The 20,728-nt window shown below is 30.3% G+C and overlaps 2 protein-coding genes across 2 annotated transcripts; one reads left to right on the forward strand and one right to left on the reverse strand.

The window, feature by feature from the left end:
• Positions 1-1,633: 1,633 nt before the first annotated feature.
• Positions 1,634-2,719, reverse strand: LOC125854470 (uncharacterized). Its single transcript, XM_049534064.1, has 3 exons — positions 2,507-2,719; positions 1,898-2,416; positions 1,634-1,819 (listed from the first exon to the last, which is right to left on the reverse strand). The coding sequence occupies exons 1-3, from the start codon at positions 2,717-2,719 to the stop codon at positions 1,634-1,636; spliced, it is 918 nt and encodes a 305-aa protein (XP_049390021.1).
• An 8,035-nt stretch (positions 2,720-10,754) lies between these two features.
• Positions 10,755-12,491, forward strand: LOC125853268 (heavy metal-associated isoprenylated plant protein 35-like). Its single transcript, XM_049532936.1, has 3 exons — positions 10,755-10,931; positions 11,009-11,084; positions 11,227-12,491. The coding sequence occupies exons 1-3, from the start codon at positions 10,890-10,892 to the stop codon at positions 12,201-12,203; spliced, it is 1,095 nt and encodes a 364-aa protein (XP_049388893.1). The 5' UTR covers positions 10,755-10,889; the 3' UTR covers positions 12,204-12,491.
• Positions 12,492-20,728: the final 8,237 nt, after the last annotated feature.

Here is a 20,728-nt window from a genome sequence, read left to right on the forward strand (position 1 = left end):
GGGGGGGGGGGGGGGGGGGGGGGGAGGAAGGAAAAGGGGTAAAAATGATGTGTGTTGGAGGCTGAGAGAACACCGTCAATAAAAAAAAGTGGAAAAATATTTTTTGATTTCCTATATAATTTTATTTTTTTAAAAGGCCCTAATTCTAAGAGTATGTATTTTTAATTACTAATAATGAATTTTTGGGAGGATAAAGTCCAACTATTTAAACTTTTGTAAATCTTGATCTTCTAAGGCAAAAAGAAATATGCCAATGTCAAGTTTACAATTTGGCAACCAACTTCTTTTTAAGTGAGACATTAAAATATGAATTTGGACCAACCAGCATATAATATAAGGGAAAACAATTATAGCCTGAAGTAATAAAAATTAAAAATGGTCATGCCTATGCATTTAGAAAAGAAATAAATTTAGTTATATTACATTGACCGTGAATAAAATTTTCACACCCATCAAATTAATTTAATTACATCTCATGTACATGGTCATACTATGGGTGGCAAAATCAATCTATAAAATTATGACCATTTCATTTGTTTAGGTTTAGACAGATTAATAATATGCTTAATTATATTTTTTAGTTAAATTCATTTTGATCCGCATAATTCAATTCATTCTAAATCTGGCCAGAGATGTAGCCCTCGTTTGAAACTTTTTCTAAATATTTTTAATAAGATATTTTTTATTGGCAGAATGGTCTGGGAGACCCTCGTACTTGTCTCATTTTGTCACCTAAGCCCTTATAATCTAGACTTTGCCAACTAAACCCTCGAACCCACTGAAATCCAACATTTTAAACCCTTTTTTTGACCTGTCATCCCATGTGGCAAAAGTAGTTCAAGTGCGTGAATTACACCCACTTTAGGAGCGTGAGATGCTTTTAAAAAGCCAATAACGGTCATTTTTGGCCATCTTCCCCAAATTCCCCTAATTTCTTCTTCAAATATCCAAAATGTCTTCTCTTTCTCACTCGTTTATCTCTCTCCAAATTTCTTCTTTTTCTCCATAATTGATCAGGCCTTTTTTGTCTATATTTTATCTTTCTCGCCTTTTTCTTACTCGTTAATTTATTTGTTCTTCACAATGACTGTTTGTTTTTGCTATTGTGGGCTTCATGCTGAACTTAAGATGTCAAGAACATCAACAAATCCAGGAAGAATGTTTTGGGGCTGTCAAAAATACACAAATGGTAATGGATGTGGATTTTTTCGATGGGCTGATATGGCTGATCCTACCTACCAAGAACAACACTACATGAAGAATCAATCAACAAATGTTGATCATGGAAGGCATAGGCATGGAAGGCAGGGAAGGCATGGAAAGCATAGAAGGCATGAAAGACAGGGGAGATCGAGCATTAGTATTGATATTAGTGTTGTTGTGATTGTTGTCATTTGGTTTTTATCTTTTGTATTTAAGATGTATTGATTATTTGTTCATTTGAGTACTATGATAATGTATGAAAATATCCAGATTAAGACTTATAATTATCATAGCAAATTCATAAGCAAAAATAACTTGTTTGTCATAGCAAGCTAACACAACAGTTGAAAATTAAGTTAATAGTGAAAAGTATCATAGACAATGTCATTGAGAATTTAGCTAGGCAAAACATGAGTCTTTACTATGAAATTTATGTATCTTGAGTGCTTGGTGTGGACTGAGTGGCTCGCTTGTAACTTTGTTCTTGTAGCTGCCTTTGAGTAACTGCAGCTCCACCCTTCCACCTTAGTCCATTAGGTTTGTAACTAAGATCGATATTGGTAGGCACTGAACTCTTCAATGGTGCACAATGTAACACTTTATCAGTAGTTGCAGACTGTTAAAAAGCAATAATGATATTAGTTAGAGAGATTCTATAGAATCAAATTAAAGGTCCCTAAATGATAATACTTACCCTCTCAATCACACTACTATTTGCTCCAAATAGCACACCAAAACCAGCTGTTTTTGGCTTCTCTGTTCTTGGCCTCTTATATCCGGGATTCGCACCACCTCTTTTAACTTTGCTACTCTTATTTGAGCCACTAGCACTAGTAGTTGACTGTTGAGTACTAAATTGACTTGTTGGTTGAGCAACACTTGCAAAATTTAAAGAAATATTTGCAGCACGTCCACCAGTAGTTGTTGCAGCAGTAGTTGCACCTCCAGAAGTTGCTGAAGTAGTGGCTGGTCTTTTAGTAGTTGCACCACCACTTCCACCAGTAGTTACACCTATAGAAGCTGCTGAAGTAGTTGCACCACCATTTCCACCAGTAGTTGCACCTCCAGAAGCTGCTGAAGTAGTTGCACCACCACTTTCACCAGTGGCACCACCAGTAGCCCCACCAGTTACGCCTGTAGAAGCAGCTGAAGTAGTTGCACCACCACTTCCACCTGTAGCAGTTCTTGCAGTTCCAGTAGTATAGCCATTTTTCTACATACAAAATTTTTCCAAATTGAATTAAGAAGTATTGATAAAAATAAATTTCATTAACAAAGTTGAAGAAGTTAAAGCAAAACTTACAACAATTGGACATCTTTTCTTGTTATGTCCAAAATTCCTGCACAAAGAGCATTTCATTTTTCTCCCCTTCCTTGTAGCCTTTCCAAACTTTTTCTTACTAGGCTCATCACTATCTTTAGACCTTTTTTTCCTTGGTCTTCCTGGCATAGGAGTGATTTCAGGTGGCTCAATGGATGACCTTGTGCTCTTGGGCCACATCTTCATGTTTGTCATAGGTTGAATGAACCTACTGTAGGCCTTCAAATATGTTTCCTTCTTGTACCAGTGATCAACAAATGACTCAATATCTAGATCCTTGTAATGCATTGCAGTAATTGCATGTGCACAAGGAATCCCCTTCAGTTGCCATGACCTACAACTGCACACTTTCTTTTTGAGATTAACAACATGTTTATATGGTGGATGCTGAATCTCATAGCCATTATCTCCATTAAATTTAACTTCACATATGGCTGCATGTTCAGCATTGTCAGTAAGAATTTGCATAGCCATAGGTGACACATCAGTTATCCATTTTTCAGAAAACTCCCTCATTTGAGTCATTCTTTCCATGACTTTGACTCTAATTTCCTCTAACATTGTGATGATTGATTTGAATCTAGCTGCCAAGATCCAACTATTAAATGTCTCACACATATTATTCTCAACTATGTCACACTTGCTATGGTCCTTGAATAATGCCCTACACCATGCATTTTTGTTGTACTTTAACAAAGCTTCCACAATACCTTCTCCCAACAGACTCATTTCATCAAGTTTTGATTGTAAATGAACTTCAAATGGAGCCCTGGCAACCTGCCAAAACTTCTTCCTCCTTTCTTCACCACTCCATACCTTCTTCCAGTTGGCCCATATATGTCTAGCACACCATCTAATCTCAGCATTTGGTAATAAATCAACAAGTGCTAGGTTAAGACCCTATCAAAGAAAAAAGGCATGCCAAGGAAAAACAATAGGAACATAAGTGTAACATAGAAATTGCTATAGCAAAGTAAAACAAATACTACAAAGTGTTCTCATACCTTCTGCATATCAGACATAACTGTCAGTCCTTCACCTTCAGTTTGTGTCAGTTCCAAATCATGTTTGATGCACTTGATAAACCAAGACCATGTGTCCTTGGATTCTTTATTAACTACTGCCCATGTTACAGGGTACATCTGATTATTTCCATCCTTGGAAATGCAAGACAACAGTTTACCTCTACATACACCTTTCAAAAATGCACCATCAAAACCAATTATCCTTCTACACCCCTCCATCCAACCACTTTTTAATGCTCCAAGACAAATATAAATCCCTTGGAATACCTCTTTTCTAGGAATTGTATTCTTGGATGTCCTAACAACCACAGTAGTTCCTGGATTTGTAGACTTCAACTCCTCAGCATAGTCATACAATCTAGCAAATTCCTCTATGAAATCACCCATATGCTCATTCATGACTTTCATTTTTGCTCTTCTAAAACTTGTTTTACTTACATATAATCCATAATCCTTTTGTACCAAGCCTTGAATCTGATGGAGTCTGATGCTAGGCTCACTCATGATTCTGTCTTTGTAAGTCTTACAAATCCAGTTTGGAGTACACAACTTGTTTCTTGTTCTTTTGAAACACTTATGGACAGGAAAATATGTCTTCACAATAAAATTTCCAGTATTACCCTCAATACTTCCAAGAATATGCCAAGGACAACCCTTCTTATTACACTTTGCCCTGATTCTCTCCTTTTCATTAGGTTTAAGTTTAATGTTCACACCCTTCTGAATAGAGTAAGTCTGTAGTGCTTCTCTAAACTGAACAATATTCACAAAAACCATATACAACTGAAATACAATTTTTTTGGCAGTTGGGTCAAAATAGACCTTTGTACTTGAATTTCTAGCTGGTGGATCTACAACCTCATCAGAATCAATAGGATCCCCTTCATCCTCACTAATATCACTGCCAGGATCTGAGCTATCAAAATACAGGTCATCCCCACCCAATTTTCCTTCATATCTTCCCCTCTTATTCTTATAAATATCTTCAAAACCAGCATTTATACCTACAGGACCAGAAGGTATCTCATCTACATTTATTCTAGCAGCCTTCTCTTTATTAACTTGTTCTTGAATGTTAGACTTCCTAGCTTCAACAAACTCAGAATCCAAGTCACTTAAGTCATCAATGTTCTCATCAACATCATAAAGTGACTCAAAATCAGATTGTTTAGCATCTACATCTACATCAGATTCATCAGATGTATGAAGGTGGTAGGAAGAAAAGTCATTACCTTGACCTTGATATTCATCTTCATCTAAGTCCTCTAAAGAAACCTCAGGAGCAGCAGTCTCCTTATTCTTACCCTTGTCTACACTAGGTTGCTGATCTTCTTTTATATTTGTATCATTTTTATCAGATGGTTGAGGGGAAGACACATCAGCCCTAACATTTATAACAGTAGGTGGTGGGGGCTTACCTTTTTTGTGAGTAAGCAATTGGGCAATTTGCACCTCAGTAGGATCCTCAACAATTAAAGGAGTACTAATTTGATGTACCACATACACATCAACAAAGTCCCCACCCTTTAAGTTATTAATAAATCTTAACACATCAGCATCATTTTTCAACATATAAAAACCACCTCTTTTGTTAACTTTGCACCCAAAGGTTTCAACTTGTTCAACTCCCAATTCTCTAGCTAATTTATGAAAAAACATAATATGAAGTTCATCCATATCGATTCTTATTTTTTCAAGATCAGAAATTCCATTAGCATACCTGAGTTCAGGATCTGATAAAAAACAGCCCCCATAATGCATTTGAAGTGTAATAATTGTTGAACCCATATTATTACCATGCCTGCAAAGTCACGAGAATACAATTAGATGATTGACAAAAAGCCCTAAATGACCAAAAAGCCCTAATTCACAAAAAGCCCTAATCGACAAAAAAAAACTTAATTTTAAACTAATTCTTTATGGAACACAACAAAAACCTCTATAATAATCTGATATAATCCAATTGGAGCACTAACAAGAAAGAAATCCAACGCAATTGATAAAAAAAATAAAAAATTCAGATACGAAAAAACCCTAAATTCAACAGATATTCACAACAAATGCCATTGAATGCATAATACTTCTACAAATTGTTATTAGGCATGTAAAAAATCAAAATCCTCCCTAAAATCACACCACGACCTCTACAACAACTAAGCCCTAACAAGAACTCAAAACAACAAAATTCAAAATGAAAAACCAAAAACACAACTGCAAAACAAAGAGAATGAAAATTAGTCAAGAAACTTACAACTATGGAGTGAAACGCGAACTCAAACACTTAACAAAATCGAAAAAAATCGCAGTGAGCAACAATGTAAATCGGGATTAAGGGAGTACAAGGGTCTAGTTGAAAAGGAGAAGGAAAGAAATGTTTGAAAGAAAAGGATTAGCCTATTTTTAACATGTCATATCCTATGTGGCATTTTTACATGACGTGGAAAGCTACATGTGGCGTTTGTAGTTCACGCACCACTGAGTGGTCAAAAAAAGGGTTTAAAATGTTGGATTTCAGTGGGTTCGAGGGTTTAGTTGGCAAAGTCTAGATTATAAGGGCTTAGGTGACAAAATGAGACAAGTACGAGGGTCTCCCAGACCATTCTGCCTTTTTTATTTGTAATGATTTATATAGTGACAATATAAGGGAAAATGTTTTATTAGATTTTCAAATAAATTATTCTGAAATCAAATTTTGAATCAAACCGAAGGAGTAGTAAGAATTGAATTAGTTGAATTATGACTCAATTTTAGCTCATTTCATTACCTACCTATTTCAGCTCGAATATCATTTTTGAGTGGGTAAATGACCCATACTTTTTGAACTGATCCAATCAAATTTTCTTTTTAATTTTTTATCAGTTGTCCCCTACCCGCGTAATAATGCCCTTATTAATTTAAATTCGTGTGACATAAGACTCCAATAATAAGCTGCCTAGTAGAATTTTTTTCCATAACCAAATTCAAGATTTATGACTCTCTTTTCTAAGGTTGGGAAATAAATTCCAATAGCTGAAACAATCAATATGCAATAAAGTGCAAAATTAAATAAAATTAATGTTCACAGCTATCACAATAATAATAGAAACAGAATTGACAAGAGTAGTAGCTGTGGTATTTAAGATGGAAGATTCAATAATTTTGATGGGCTTTTATTTCAGAAAATATTTGTCTTTTTCAGGAATTTAAATTTCTAACCAAAAAAAAGTGTCAATTTAATTTCTTTTCCATCATGACTCCAATTTTTTTTTTTATAATAGTTTTCCCTTGGTGTTCGAAGCCTGCGTATTGAAGTCTCGACTAAATTTAAATTGTGCACGGTAAGGTTCATTTGAAGATGACACTTTCAATAGGAATTACTCCATATCTAAGACTTGAATCCAAAACCTTCGATTAAGCGTAAAACAATTTTGTCGTTACACCACAACTCATATTGGTATCATTACTCCAACTTGCTACTTGAAGGACTTACTATTGTAAAACTCGTACATTGTCCCCTCTCAATGCATACTGTTACATACTTGTTTAAAGTTTTTTTTTTCTTTATTCGATATTCTATATGGATATTGAAATTTGATTAATTTTGAATTTGCATTATGAAGTGTTACGTTGAGGATAAAACATTCTTTGACAAATATGATTCTGCATCCAATGAAATTTGAAACCAAAAATTACAATTAAGAATAAAGAAGTAATTATCACTCTACGATAATGTCCACGATGGTAAAATTTGTTCTTCTTCGATAATGATTGCAAATCTCATACGAATTTAAACTCCAGAAAAGGGAAAAGATAAAGAGAAGAAAATTGATAAAAGAGGAGAGCAAATACAAAAAAGATAAAGGATTCAGAAAAGGAACTTTTTTTTAAAAAAAAAGAGGAAATTTGCACTTTTAGTCCCTAATTGATTAATTCTGGTTACGTTGTGGTCACTTAATATTTGGCTAAACAAGTTTAATTTTAATTTGTTTTTTTTATATAGGAAATAAGTGATATTTAAATTATTGCTAGAACTATATTACCTTCAAATATAAAGTGACAATACAAATTTAGCATAATAAAGCCATAAAGGATTTTAGAACTAAATTATTTTGATTTGAAAGACAAAAAAATATATAATAAAGATGAGACCATACAAAAATGAATATTCATCAAATTTTTGAATGGTTTAGCTTTTTAATGATTCGTTAAATTTGTGAAAGTCACAGGTAAAGAAATCAGAAATGTATCTTGATCTCAGACTACATAATAAAGCTAAGTAAAGTTTATCCAAAATAATAATAAATCATGTAACAACATGTACAACAAAACTTAAACGTAGATATAGTTTTTTTTGGGTTTTTTATTTGGAGTTCGAAGTCCGCATTAGAATTTTGATTAAATTTGAATTGCGCACTACAGTGCTCATTCAGAGGTGGTGCTCCCAACGGAATTTTCTTCATACCCAAAGCTTGAACTGGAAACATCTGATTAAGGATGAAACAACTTCACCACTGCACCGCAAACCATATTGGTAGATATAGTCATTAGTACTTTTCTATTTAAAATTTGATTATTCACTAGTTCGTATATTAGATATGAAGTCGCTTGTGTAATAAAGTGTTTTACCTTTCAATTTAGACATTTACTATATAAATTCGAATTTAATCAATATTTAAAATAAATAACAAACCTCAAATAAGAAACTGAAAGAATTTGATCCAATTTATTATCAATTAGAGAATTGTAAAAACTAATTATGAGCAAGTTCAAAATTATGTGTCTCCTAGTTCATAGAGTCGTGTCATTAGTTATGATGGTTAGTAGTTATTAGAACAAGAATTAATTAATTTACAAATAATTAAAGATGACTTCATGATATGGTTAATGGTCTTGTCCATGTAATTAAAATTGTTGACACATGTTATAAATTCTGTGTTTGAGATTCTTAAGTAAAGTTGAAGATCATTACACATTAAGGGTTACTAAATTAATGAATTCAAGATATCTATTTTTAATTTTTATGAACATAATTATCTTTTAATCATAATTAGCTTATATTCATACTCACTTTAATGATAATCAAATCAAAATATTTGATATGATATAGCTATCGATGCGAATAGTTATTATTTACCATAAATGAAATGCATCGTCTTCTCACGGAAAAAAAATATTTAAAAAATAAAATAAAAGACCTTGGACAGGAATTTCATCCTGCCACAATTTTACTAATTAGGATAGACAATTTTCTTAAGGAAAAAGTTATAGTGTTTTGAGAAAAAATATATATCCACTTGAAGAAATAATAGTTTAGATTTTGATCATATAGGGTTTGCTTTCGACGAAAAAAAAAAGGATAAAACTTACTGATTTAGTATACTTGAAAACACACTTTAATATTTCTTTAAGAAATTCATTGATCCAAAATTGTCTCCTTTTTATTTGTTCAAATAAAGTTTTTACTACTTTTATAGTAGTACTAGTATATAACAAATTAAAAACACACAAAGCAACCGTGTTATAGGAACATCTTCATGAGACATACAATAGCGAAGTTAGAATTTCCATTAAAAATAAATTTAGAAAAATAAAAGTCAAAAAAAAAATTAATATCTACTATCAAGTGAACTCTTTGATTCTATCTGGCTCCGCCTCCAAAGACATTTTTTTTTTTCTCGCAATAAATTCCACATATACACGTTTTCTTCTTTATCCAGTACATTTTCTTCATAGAAAGTGGAATTCAAATCTTCAATTACATATTTCTCATCGTAGAAATCAAAGTCTTAGCCCAAAAATATAAAATGATTATTTTTTTTCATTCGTACAAACGCATGAAAATAAATATTAGTATTTTCTAGCTACTTTTTTTGTCTACATGTTGCATTGACAAAAGTTGATGGAAAAGAAAAAGAACAAAGACTAAAGCAAAGTTTTTCTTTTAGTTTAATTTTCATGAAGGAATATCCGTAATTTACTTTTTAGTAACTTATATTTACAGGTACAATTTCAGAGATGGTACCATGCAATGTTTCTTCAATCATATGTTTAGATGAAATTTAACACTAATTTAAAATTGTTAATTTTACTATTTGTTATATGTTTCGTCAAAGATGAAAGTTCCATTATATGTTAGAGGACTTTCTTCTTCTTGACACACATCTTATTGATTCATAAAAAAGAGAAAGTTCGAAAAGATTAACTTAATCAAATGAGTTTCTTGATTCACAAATTTATCAACGATAATAATGAGCTTGCAAAACGAATAAAAATATTGTGCTTGATCTACTCTTTCAATTTTATCTTCAAAAGAATTATGAGCTTCAGCATTTAATTTTTGTCCTTCGTAGCATATGACTTAGTACATATGCTTTCAATTAATTAACATTTGTGTTAATAAATAATTTTTGATTAAAATTATCGCCACAAATTCTTAAAATTGATACGAATAAAATAAAGTTCTTGCAAAAAAACAGAAAGGTCGACCAGAAAATGATTGTACACAATAACTTTTTTTAAAAAAAGACACTCCAAAAAATTTCTCCCATTTTCTCAAATAAATTTATTTTGTCCCTTTATTCCATCACTCCCCAAGTTACGAAGCAGGCAGGTTAAATAAAACTTCATCAGTCTCAAATTATTTATCTTTTTAAAATTACAGATAAATTTGTTTGCCTTTTCCCATTTTATAGAATTAATTTTTAGGATTATAAACATTCCAATTTTAAAAAATTGACACATAAATAAAGTAAATATTTATTACAGAAAAATTATACTTTAAAGACCTGAATAGTTAAACCCTTCTACATTAATATCTTGTAAATTGACATGTAAAAGAAGAATATGATAGATAAATCATAAATTTGGCACTAGTTGTCTTAAATTTATCTGTTATGATTCTAAATTATTATTTTAAAAATTCAAAAGAAAATTAACTACTCTATCCTTTTTTTTTTAATTTTAAATTTAGTAATAATTATTTTCAAAGATTACTAACACCTTTATATAACAGTAATTTAACGTAGAGAGATTATATTTTAAACTAAAAATAAAAATGAAATAATTTAAATTTATTTATAATTAATACTCATTTATTTAAGAGTAATATTTGCCTAAAAGGAAGACAAAATGATGCAAAACAAAATTTAGATTTAATTGACCCGTTGGTTAAAACCCGAAAAGTCCGGAAACTTGACAGTATAAAATACACTCCGTGTAAACATTCACTTAACTTCGCGCTTCACTCTTCTCCATTTTCCCCTTTTCCTTTCTCTCTTAATAAAGCGAATCTCTCTCTTCATACTTTCTCTTTAGCAAACAAATCTTTCAATTCCTTCTTCGTCTACGCTTATTGTTTAGTAATGGCAGCACAAGATCGACCAGAAGAACTCCTCAACTACAAGGTTCGTTTTCTTCCCTTCTTATTCTTTTCCTTTTTAATCTCAGTTCTAACATTTTCTGCTGTGTTCTGCTTATATAGACGTGGGTCTTGAAAGTTTCCATTCACTGTGAAGGCTGTAAAAGGAAAGTCAAGAAAATTCTCCAACAAGTAGCTGGTAAATATAACCATATCCCTCCCTTCTTTGCTTTTTACATGCTCTTGTTAATTTATCTAAACAAAACAACTTTTGCGTTTCTGTATTCTGTTATTTTCTATTATTGAGGCTTGAAACTCTTTTTTTTTTTTTTCTTTTTCAGGAGTGCATACTATAGATATTGATCTCAAGCAACAGAAAGCAACAGTAACTGGGAACGTAGAAGCAGAAGCTCTCCTCAGGAAACTACACAAATCCGGTAAACACGCTGAATTAGTACCACAAGAGACTGATCACAAGGAGAAAAAGTCTACTAAAATCAAGAGCAAAGAAGCAGAATCAACTGCCCAACCCGATATCAATACCCACAAAAATGTCAAATCAAATGAAAAAATTGCAATACCCAAAGAACCTTCAGTAAAAATTGAAGATGCAAGTGATGAAGCAATACCGAAAAAGAGGGAGAAACCCAGCACCGGTTCAGCTAAACCGGCGGAAGAAACCGGCACCGCCTCTGGTGATAAACCGGAGGTGGCTGAAAAAGAGAAAAGCGATGAAACAGTTACTGAATCGAAATCTGAAGGTAAAAAAACGGTAACCGACTCTGCCGGTAAACAACAAATTCCAGTAGCGGCGGAGAAAAAGGCTACTGATAGTGATGATGCTTCTGCTAGTGGCGAAAAAAACGGTGGTGGCCCAGTTGGTGAAGCAAGTGGCAGTACTGGTAAAAAGAAGAAAAAGAAAGGGCAAAACAGTAACAATGTTGAGGGCACACCATCAATTGTTGCTCCGGCTGGTCTAGAATTCGAAAATCATAACATGGGACCACAAGTCTTTGCGTCAACCAATGATAGCCCTCCACGTCCATCTTATCATTATTACCCGCAACAGGGCCCACAATTCTACGCCCCACCAGCAGCACCAGCATACGTCGTTAGCTACAATACGGCTCAACCTACGGCTAATTATACGGCGTCGTATTATGCTCCGGCACCTCCATCTTCGTATGCGTATACGTATCCCGGTCCTAGTCATGTAACGGAACCTCCACCGTCCGATGTGGATATGTATCCACGCCAGCCGTTGGATTCGTTTGAAATGTTTAGTGATGAAAATCCTAACGGATGTTTTATTATGTAATGCAATTACAAAATCCTACGTATGTGTATACATAGGGTTTCGGTGTATACAGGCTTATACTACTTGTATAAGTACATGTATTATGTAGATATAAGTATAAAAATGGAGAAATTAGGGTATAATTTAGAAAATGTTAGGTGTTAGTGTTGGGGGTCTTTAATCTTTTAGTGGGTTGTTGCCTCTTTGTTGAAGTTTGTAGCTTTATTTAGTAAACATTTTCGTTTTTTAGTCTTAAAAGTAGCTTAGCCTTGTAATGCTTAGTTGTATTTTGGCCTTTTTGCCTCATTCGTCTCCTTTATTTCCTCTCTAATTATGTTTTGGATTTACCAATTTAAGTATTCAACATTAATCACGGAATAACTAATAAACTTGGATCTATACAAGAACTTGTAATTATTCCTCACTTTCCGTCCTCCTAGTTGTTATGTTTTTTACGATTTTAAAATAAGAATGGAGGATGGTATTCCGTCTAAATAATAGACCTAATTAATTAATAAATAAGAATGTACTAAAGATTTGAGTCTTAAAATTTCTTAAAGTTTAACATAAAGGTATATATTAGATTCAATGTACCTATTCGATCTAATAAAATGGGGCCAACAAATCCAATTTCCAAATTTATCAAAATGATAACTCATCAAGTATAAAGTTTAGTTTCCAAATAAATTAAAATGTTAACTCATCAAGTAAAAAATTTAGTTTCCAAGCAAATCAAAATGTGTTAAATCAAGTATAAAATTTAGTTTCCAAGTAAATCAGAATGTTAATGAACTCATGAAGTATTAGGAAAATAACTAGCTAAGATATGATGTTCTCACAAAAAAAATGAATATACGATACTTTTTTTTTTCAATATAAACCTTTTTTGAAAAATAACTATCCAGTAAGATTTCATAAATGAAATCTACAAAAGGTGGTGTATGCATATTCTTACCTTATGAAGATAGCTAGGCTATTTTGACAAACACTCAATTCAAATAAAGCCTAACAAAAAAAAAAAAAAAAGGAGGAGGAAGGTAATACGGTAGAGAATACCATTAACATCAACAAATAATATAAAAGCCGAACAAAACACAATGCCATAAGAGAAAATAATACCACTAATAAGGAAAATTAGACAATGCGGCTATATACTAAGCTCTTATAATTCTATCTGCAACATTCATATTCTTCTATCTAGATTCTAGTGGCACGTCCTTATTAAGTTGCAAATGAGTCAAATCATGCCTAATCATCACTCCCTAATACTTTGTCGGCCAACCTTTACCTCTTCACATACCCATAATAGTCAACCTCTCACACTCCTCTAAGGTCTTCATATGTCCGAACCATTTAAGTTTCTTTTTTAACTATAGAATATACACCTTTCTTCCTAGTCATAATTGATTAGCATGTGATCTTCCCTAAACCTACCAATTATAACTATGGAATACCAATGAAGTTTGGTATAAATAATTACTGTGCTAAATTGTTTTCCAAAGTATAATTCCTAGAGACTAGAGAATGGAAATAAAGTTGTTCTCTTTCCCATTTTAAAGCAGAGAAGCAAATAATATTTTCCTTTTAACTTAAGAAACACCAAACAATTGAGCAATCAATGTTCAAAATTAAATCAATTTAAGGAGATTGTTTTATAATATATAAACATTTATATTACGATGAAATTTGATTTTGTCCCATTTTATATTAGTGAGTGAGTATGTGTGCTAGCTATTAATAGTTGTTACGCACGTTTCATGTGAGAACTGGAATCTATGCTCATGTGAGATTCCATTTTCCTTTTTTTTAAGTTCTTGTCTATATATTTTATAAGAAGTTTTCATTTTTATATATAAAAAAATTCAAAAATCATTTTTTTCTAGTAATGAATAGGGGTATTTCAGTAATGCAAATATCAAATTTCAATGTTTGCGATATGCATTAAACATTATATTACAATATTATAAATTACTTCAACTGAAATAATATTGATTCACTTATAATTTTGTTCTATTTTCTTAAGCCTTTTTAAGTAAGTTCGTCACATGAGATTTATGCATAAAGACAATTTTAATATGCTAAGAGCTTTTTCGAATAAGTCAATTCACTTAAAAACTTTACATATATTTTTTTAATTATTATTATTATTCAAAAATCAGCCTCGTGGCTCTTTATTTCCACAACAATTTTTTGTTTGCGGATGAAGAAATGTCGAAAAATGTTAAAAGGGTTTCTAGACAAATCCTCCTACATATACAAATATTAATTATTTTTTGTTTGCTGATGAAGAAATGTCGAAACACTTGTTAGCCAAAAATATCTTTTAATTATGAAATATTAATTATTTTTAATGACAATTAAAATGGTATTAATTCCTATTTAATAATTATTTAAATCACGCCAGATGCTAATAAATATAAGCTATTAATGCTCAAAAGATTCTTTTAAAAAACTTTTTATTTCAAATTCAATAAAACTAGAAAAAATCCCCACAAAAATGAGGAGTGTACATATGCATTAATTTTGTTGCTGTGTTTGGGCAAGCAAATCCATGAGAGGTTTTAAATGATGTGTAAAGTGAAGTTGGTGATGATCAGAATTGTAACAAAAAGACCAACACAAGTTGTGGGATGATTGGATCTTTTCCTTCCTAATTAAGAAATTTTAAATTCAAACTCTTAATAAAAAATAAGAAATTCTCTTTACAGCATTACTATAAAAAATATTTATACAAATTTAAATTTCATCAATTTTAATATAATTATCGAACATCCCGGAGCAGTAAGAAGGTTAGGCAAGGGGTGAAGAGGTCCTTGTTTTTTGTGTTTCTTTTAGGGAAGAGAGAACTTTCATGAAAAGTCACAAAATACAAGTTGAGGTTTTGATGGGTTCTTTTGTCTTTTGCCCTTGTTGCTTAATCTAATTATGACACTAACCACTTTATTCTCTTTTCTTCTCCACATATTTTTTATTTCACACCTGACGCCAAATATCTATATTAGAGTTGGATTAAATTTAAATATATATTGAACAGTTTCACATTAAAGGTAAAACACTTAATTAAAAATGTGATTCTGTATTCAAAGAAATTCAAACTCCAAAACTTCTTAATTAAAAATAAAAAATGTACTTACCACTCCGTTATTGTTGGTCTCCTTTTCTTTTTTATACACCACCTGTTTCAGTATTAGCTAGATTCTACTGTAGGTTAACTACACATATATTTGTCTGTTTTAAAATATTTATCATATTTTACTTTTTAATAATTAAATTGTATTATGAATTTTAATTAATACTTTATCATCATATTAATATAAAAAGTTATAATTTATAAAAAAAATATATGTAATTCTTAAATAATTAAATTGTAGTATAAAAAAATTATATTTATTTAATTTAAATATAAAAATTAATTAAATTGATTCTTACTCTTAAAAATTGAAACATGATAATTGTTTTGATAAAATTTTAATACTAATATTCAATACTTTAAATTTTATTGTCTTACACTCATGTAATCAAAAAATTTAAAAGTAAAACAAAAGATAACAATATTTTTTTTAGTATTATTATTTAGAACAAGTTTTATATATATATTTTTTAATAGAAATATGTACCCATAACATGGGACGAGTGTAGAAAACTATACCATACTTTATACCCGAGTGTGAGTTATATGCATCAATATTGATGTAGGTACTTTTTTATGCTATTATTTACTACAAAAAGAAAATCTTTCCATAACGAGTAAAATTGTCATGTGATCATATGAGCATACAAATTTGAACGGTGAAAACAGTTATTAGCTAAAAGATAAAATTACGTATAATAGACTATTTTGATATAATTCTTTTTCGAATTTCGCATATAGGGGAAATTTAATTTATCAAACTATCCTTTATAATATTTGAGATTTATAATTTATAATTGAGATGTAATCATAATTTGATAATATAATCTTTTTTTTCCTAATAACAATATGAGTACAATGAGTATAAAATATAAAGTCTTTATACCCTAGGTAGTCAATGAGTTGTTTTATTTCTTAGTTGTAATGATGTGTTTCACTTTGTGTTTGTTACTTTGAATCTTTTAAACCACTTTCCCCATGTGATCCAAAGCACTTCCTATTCTTTCTTTCTAACCATCACTTCTTTTAACAAAAACAAAACAAAAAAAAAAACAACTACTTTCCCTTTGTCTTTAAGTGGTGACAAAGAAAAAAAAGGTTCATTTTGACTACAAGTTTGACTGTTTGATGCCCTATTTTAAATGCTAAAAGTTACTCTATCAGAATTTCTTCAGATCTGATTCTAGTTTTAGTTGGATGCTGGTCAAAATCCTGAATATCCTTATCTAAATTACACTAAAAATACTTCTCATTTAAATTCATATTCAGTAGGTACTGTCACTCTCACCATAAAATTTTTAATTTTAAATTTGGAAATTTATCTTTAATTTCACTATTGCTTCTGTCAAAATAATAATAATAATAATAATAATAATAATAATAATAATAATAATAATAGTAATAAAAAAATGGTTTTTAAATATTAGAATTTCTTAAAAGGTTTGATAGGAAAATTGACCCCAAAAGTGAAGCGCACTTGTTGAGTTAGTAGGGAAGAGTTTAAAAAAAAAGAGAGTTTTTATTGGCTCAAACATCACATTTTCCATGAAAAGAATATATGAATGAATGACATTCTTGGAATTGCCTACTACCCACTCATGCTTGCAAATCAATGAATCTTTATCCGAGTTGAACTAAAGCGGTAAGTACTTCTTCATTCTTAATTAAGAAATTTTGGATTTGAGTCTCCTTAGATATATAGTTTTCTTTGTTAGGGAACATTTTACCCATTAGACTTTCCGACGCGAATCCAAATTTAGGCGGGCTTCAATGTGGATACCGAACATCGGATGGAAAAAAAAATCATTAAATCTTTACTGCACATATATAAGTTTAGAATAATTAATCTCAATCAAATATTAAATAAATTTATCCTAAATTTTTTAAGAAATTAGTTATTTCCTACTCCTATCAAACGACCGCTAAAGGTTAAAGTTGGTAATTGACAAAAATATTAGGTAATTTTCTTTCATTTATTTATCATTTATGTGAAAGTTATAAGAGAAATAATTACATAATATAATAATTGTGATAACATGTTTATTTATCATAAAATAATCACACTGTAATTTTTGATGTCTTATTTGATTTCACAAATATAACTACACAATTTGATATTCTTTTAGTATATATCTATATTTTAAAAAAAACTTACTGAAATCAATGCATTTTCTTAAGAATTAGAGTGTAATTGCTTCATCTCTATTGCATCTAATTTCATGCCGATCAAATAATTATTTTACCAGACAAATAGACCAAATTATGTAATTATGTCAAAATTTTAATTATAAGTTTGTATCCTTCCAATCAGGTCCTCCTCAAGTTTTGATGGCAAAATTATTTACTTACTACTTTTGCTAGTGGAAGATAATAACATAATCAAAATGCATAAAAACTGACCCCCCACAGTACCATCTTTGTACAAAATCAATGAAACTTTGATTTATGATTTGACTTCCAAGCAGCTTCACAACCTTATAATTTGCTATCTAGTCCTTAATATAAAAGTTTGATTGTCTGATAGTTAATGATTTAAAAAGTATTTTAACTGTTCCTAATTATATGTTTATTTTTAAATTGATATACTTATTAAGAAAATGATGATTAACATGATGGTGAGTTTATCATTTTATCAATATTAATTATGAAGTGGATGAATTTAAAACATAAGATTTTCAAAAATTTTACTTTTTTCAAAGTAATTAATTGAGGATATTATAAGGAATTTTTTTTTTAATTATTAAAATGAACAAGTAATTAGGAATAACTAAAAAAAAATGTAAACAAATAATTAGGGACAAAAAAATATCTCATAACATTAGAAAAGAAGGGAATGATCTGCAAAATAACAAAATTTTAAAAATAAAAATCTCTTTGCAACTCATCATCAATAATTGAAGTAGAAGTCCTTGGAATAATGGTATTTGTTGGGGTCCTCAATGTTTTGAAAAGTTATCTTTTGCTCCACTAATTCTGTCATCATTTGCTTTAATGTGATGGTCCTAGAAGCTTCAAAACTCTCACTAATAAATCAGATCATAACTTACTTAGTTACTTAATTGTTTCTAATTATTAGAAAAAAGAAATGCCTAAACAAAACAGCGTCAATATGACGACTTTAAATAATACATATAGTTAGTATGAGAAATTTTTAATAAGTAAATTATCGTAATTTTTACATCATCAGGTCATATCTTTAATAAGTAAATCATCGTAATTTTAAGATTACAAATTCCTTTTATAAGAAAAAAATATTATTTTTATACCTTTTAAATGATTTGATAATAATAATAATAATAATAATAATAATAATAATAATAATAATAATAATAAATACATTGGTAATATATATATATATAAAAAATAATAAAAAGTTACATTAAGGGTGTGTTTGGTATGAAGAAAAACATTTTCCGGAAAATGTTTTCCAATTTTCTCATGTTTGGTTGGGTTAAATGTTTTGGAAAATGTTTTCTAAATCAGCTCATTTTCCTCAAATTTAAGGAAAATAACTTCCCTTCAAAACTTTAGGAAAACATTTTCTAAAACTCTCTTCCAACTTCAAATTACAATTACTTTTTTGTTGAAAATTTCAATTTATTTTGTCCCAACCCTCAAACCAGCCCCCCAACCACTCCCCCCAAAAAAATAAAATAATCTAAAGTTTATTTTTCAATTCAAAAATTCATTTTTTCACCCTACCCTCGACCCCCCCACCCACGTCCTACCACCCCCCCTCCCCATCACCCCCAAAAAATAATTTCAAGTTTGTTTTTAAAATTTCATTTTTTCACCCTACCCTTGACCCCCCACCCCTACCAGCCCCAACCCCTCCAAAAAAATTTAAATTTGTTTTTAAAAAATATTTTCAATTTCAAAATTTCATTTTTTTCACCCCTACCCTAGACCCCCCAACCAGCCCCCCCACCACCCCCAAAAATATAATTTTAAGTTTGTTTTTCAAAAATATTTTTAATTTCAAAATTTCATTTTTTTCACCCCTAACCCCCCCCCACCCCCCACCCCCCAAAAAAAATTTAAGTTTGTTTTTAAAAAATATTGTCAACTTCAAAATTTTATTTTTTCACCCCAACCCTCGATGCCCCACCCCTACCAGCCCCCAGCCCCCACCCCCAAAAAAAAATTTAAGTTTGTTTTTAAAAAATATTTTCAACTTCAAAATTTCAATTTTTCATCCCTACCCTCGACCCCGCCCCCCCTCACCCACCCCCAAAAAAATTTAAGTTTGCTTTTAAAAAATATTTTCAATTTCTAAAATTATTTTCTACTCTAGTAAAAATAAAAGATATTTCTCAAAAAAAAAAATCATTCATAAATCAGGACACAAAATCTTTTCCGAAAAATATTTTCTACTAATCAACCAAAAATGAGAAAATAAGTCAAAAATCAACTTATTTTCCAGGAAAACATTTTCCTTCATACCAAACACACCCTAAAACTAACAATTTTCTATCCACTTGTTTGTCCAAGCAAATTGGTGAATCTTCTCCATCCCTTTTCTTGATTTTGAAAAGGTTGATTACCTAGTCTAAGAAGGTATATTAAGTACTCCATTAACTAACAACCTCCCAATTAATTATATATTTCTCTCTTCTAATTAAAAAAATTGTTCCTTTTTAAATTCTTTAAGCAGAAAATCTCGTTTAGCTTTTTTCTTTTCATGATGAATATTTAGGGTGTCATCAATAATGAGTTCAAATATAGGTAATTCGTTCATAATTTTATGGGTTGAGTTCAAAATAATTTGAATTGAGTTCAATCTCAACCCATTCAACTCGTATCAATCTCAACCCATTCAACTCTTATCAATCTCAACCCATTCAACTCTTATCTCATTTTAAAAGAATTTTCAATTGAGCCCAATTTAATCTTCAATTTTAACCCGTTTTCAAACTCTTTATTTACACTAGTTTAATGTATGTTCTCATATTAAAAGTATGAACTACAATCTATTTTATTTCTTCTACGATTTATATATCCATTGTAACTTTTTTTTATTTGTTTGAGTTAAAATTCAAATTATGATTATAAAAGATAAATAATAACATGTTAAAATTATTGATATTAAACATGTCAAATTGAATGGGTCATAACCCAACCCAATTACTAGCTCATTTGAACCCAAAGTAAACTTGGGTGATTCATTATCCAACTCAATATCTGTATCTGCCCATTTTAATATCTCAAAATTTAACTCAATCCGTTCATTTGATATTCTTGACAAAAAACATATTTCGTTCAACAATCTAAAGTAAGTAATAATGTACGTTCAATATTAAATACTATAAACTTTGTTAGACAAAAATAAGTCAACTAAATATTCTGTTTTTACCGTTTTTGCTAAACCCCTCAAATTTTATAATTCTTGCGTTAATTATTAGAAAGATTCTAAGCA

Source organism: Solanum stenotomum, chromosome 1 (genome assembly GCF_019186545.1).
Source record: "Solanum stenotomum isolate F172 chromosome 1, ASM1918654v1, whole genome shotgun sequence".
Taxonomy (NCBI): domain Eukaryota; kingdom Viridiplantae; phylum Streptophyta; class Magnoliopsida; order Solanales; family Solanaceae; genus Solanum; species Solanum stenotomum.

What these genes read in the sequence shown, in the direction of transcription:
- LOC125853268 (XM_049532936.1), top strand. Translation starts at nt 10,890, where the DNA reads ATGGCAGCACAAGATCGACCAGAAGAACTCCTCAACTACAAG. An exon ending in AAGAACTCCTCAACTACAAG is followed by an intron (nt 10,932 to 11,008) that starts GTTCGTTTTCTT and finishes CTGCTTATATAG; the next exon opens with ACGTGGGTCTTGAAAGTTTC. An exon ending in AATTCTCCAACAAGTAGCTG is followed by an intron (nt 11,085 to 11,226) that starts GTAAATATAACC and finishes TTTCTTTTTCAG; the next exon opens with GAGTGCATACTATAGATATT.
- LOC125854470 (XM_049534064.1), bottom strand. Translation starts at nt 2,719, where the DNA reads ATGACAAACATGAAGATGTGGCCCAAGAGCACAAGGTCATCCATTGAG. An exon ending in AGAAAAGATGTCCAATTGTT is followed by an intron (nt 2,417 to 2,506) that starts GTAAGTTTTGCT and finishes TTTTGTATGTAG; the next exon opens with AAAAATGGCTATACTACTGG. An exon ending in ATAGTAGTGTGATTGAGAGG is followed by an intron (nt 1,820 to 1,897) that starts GTAAGTATTATC and finishes GCTTTTTAACAG; the next exon opens with TCTGCAACTACTGATAAAGT.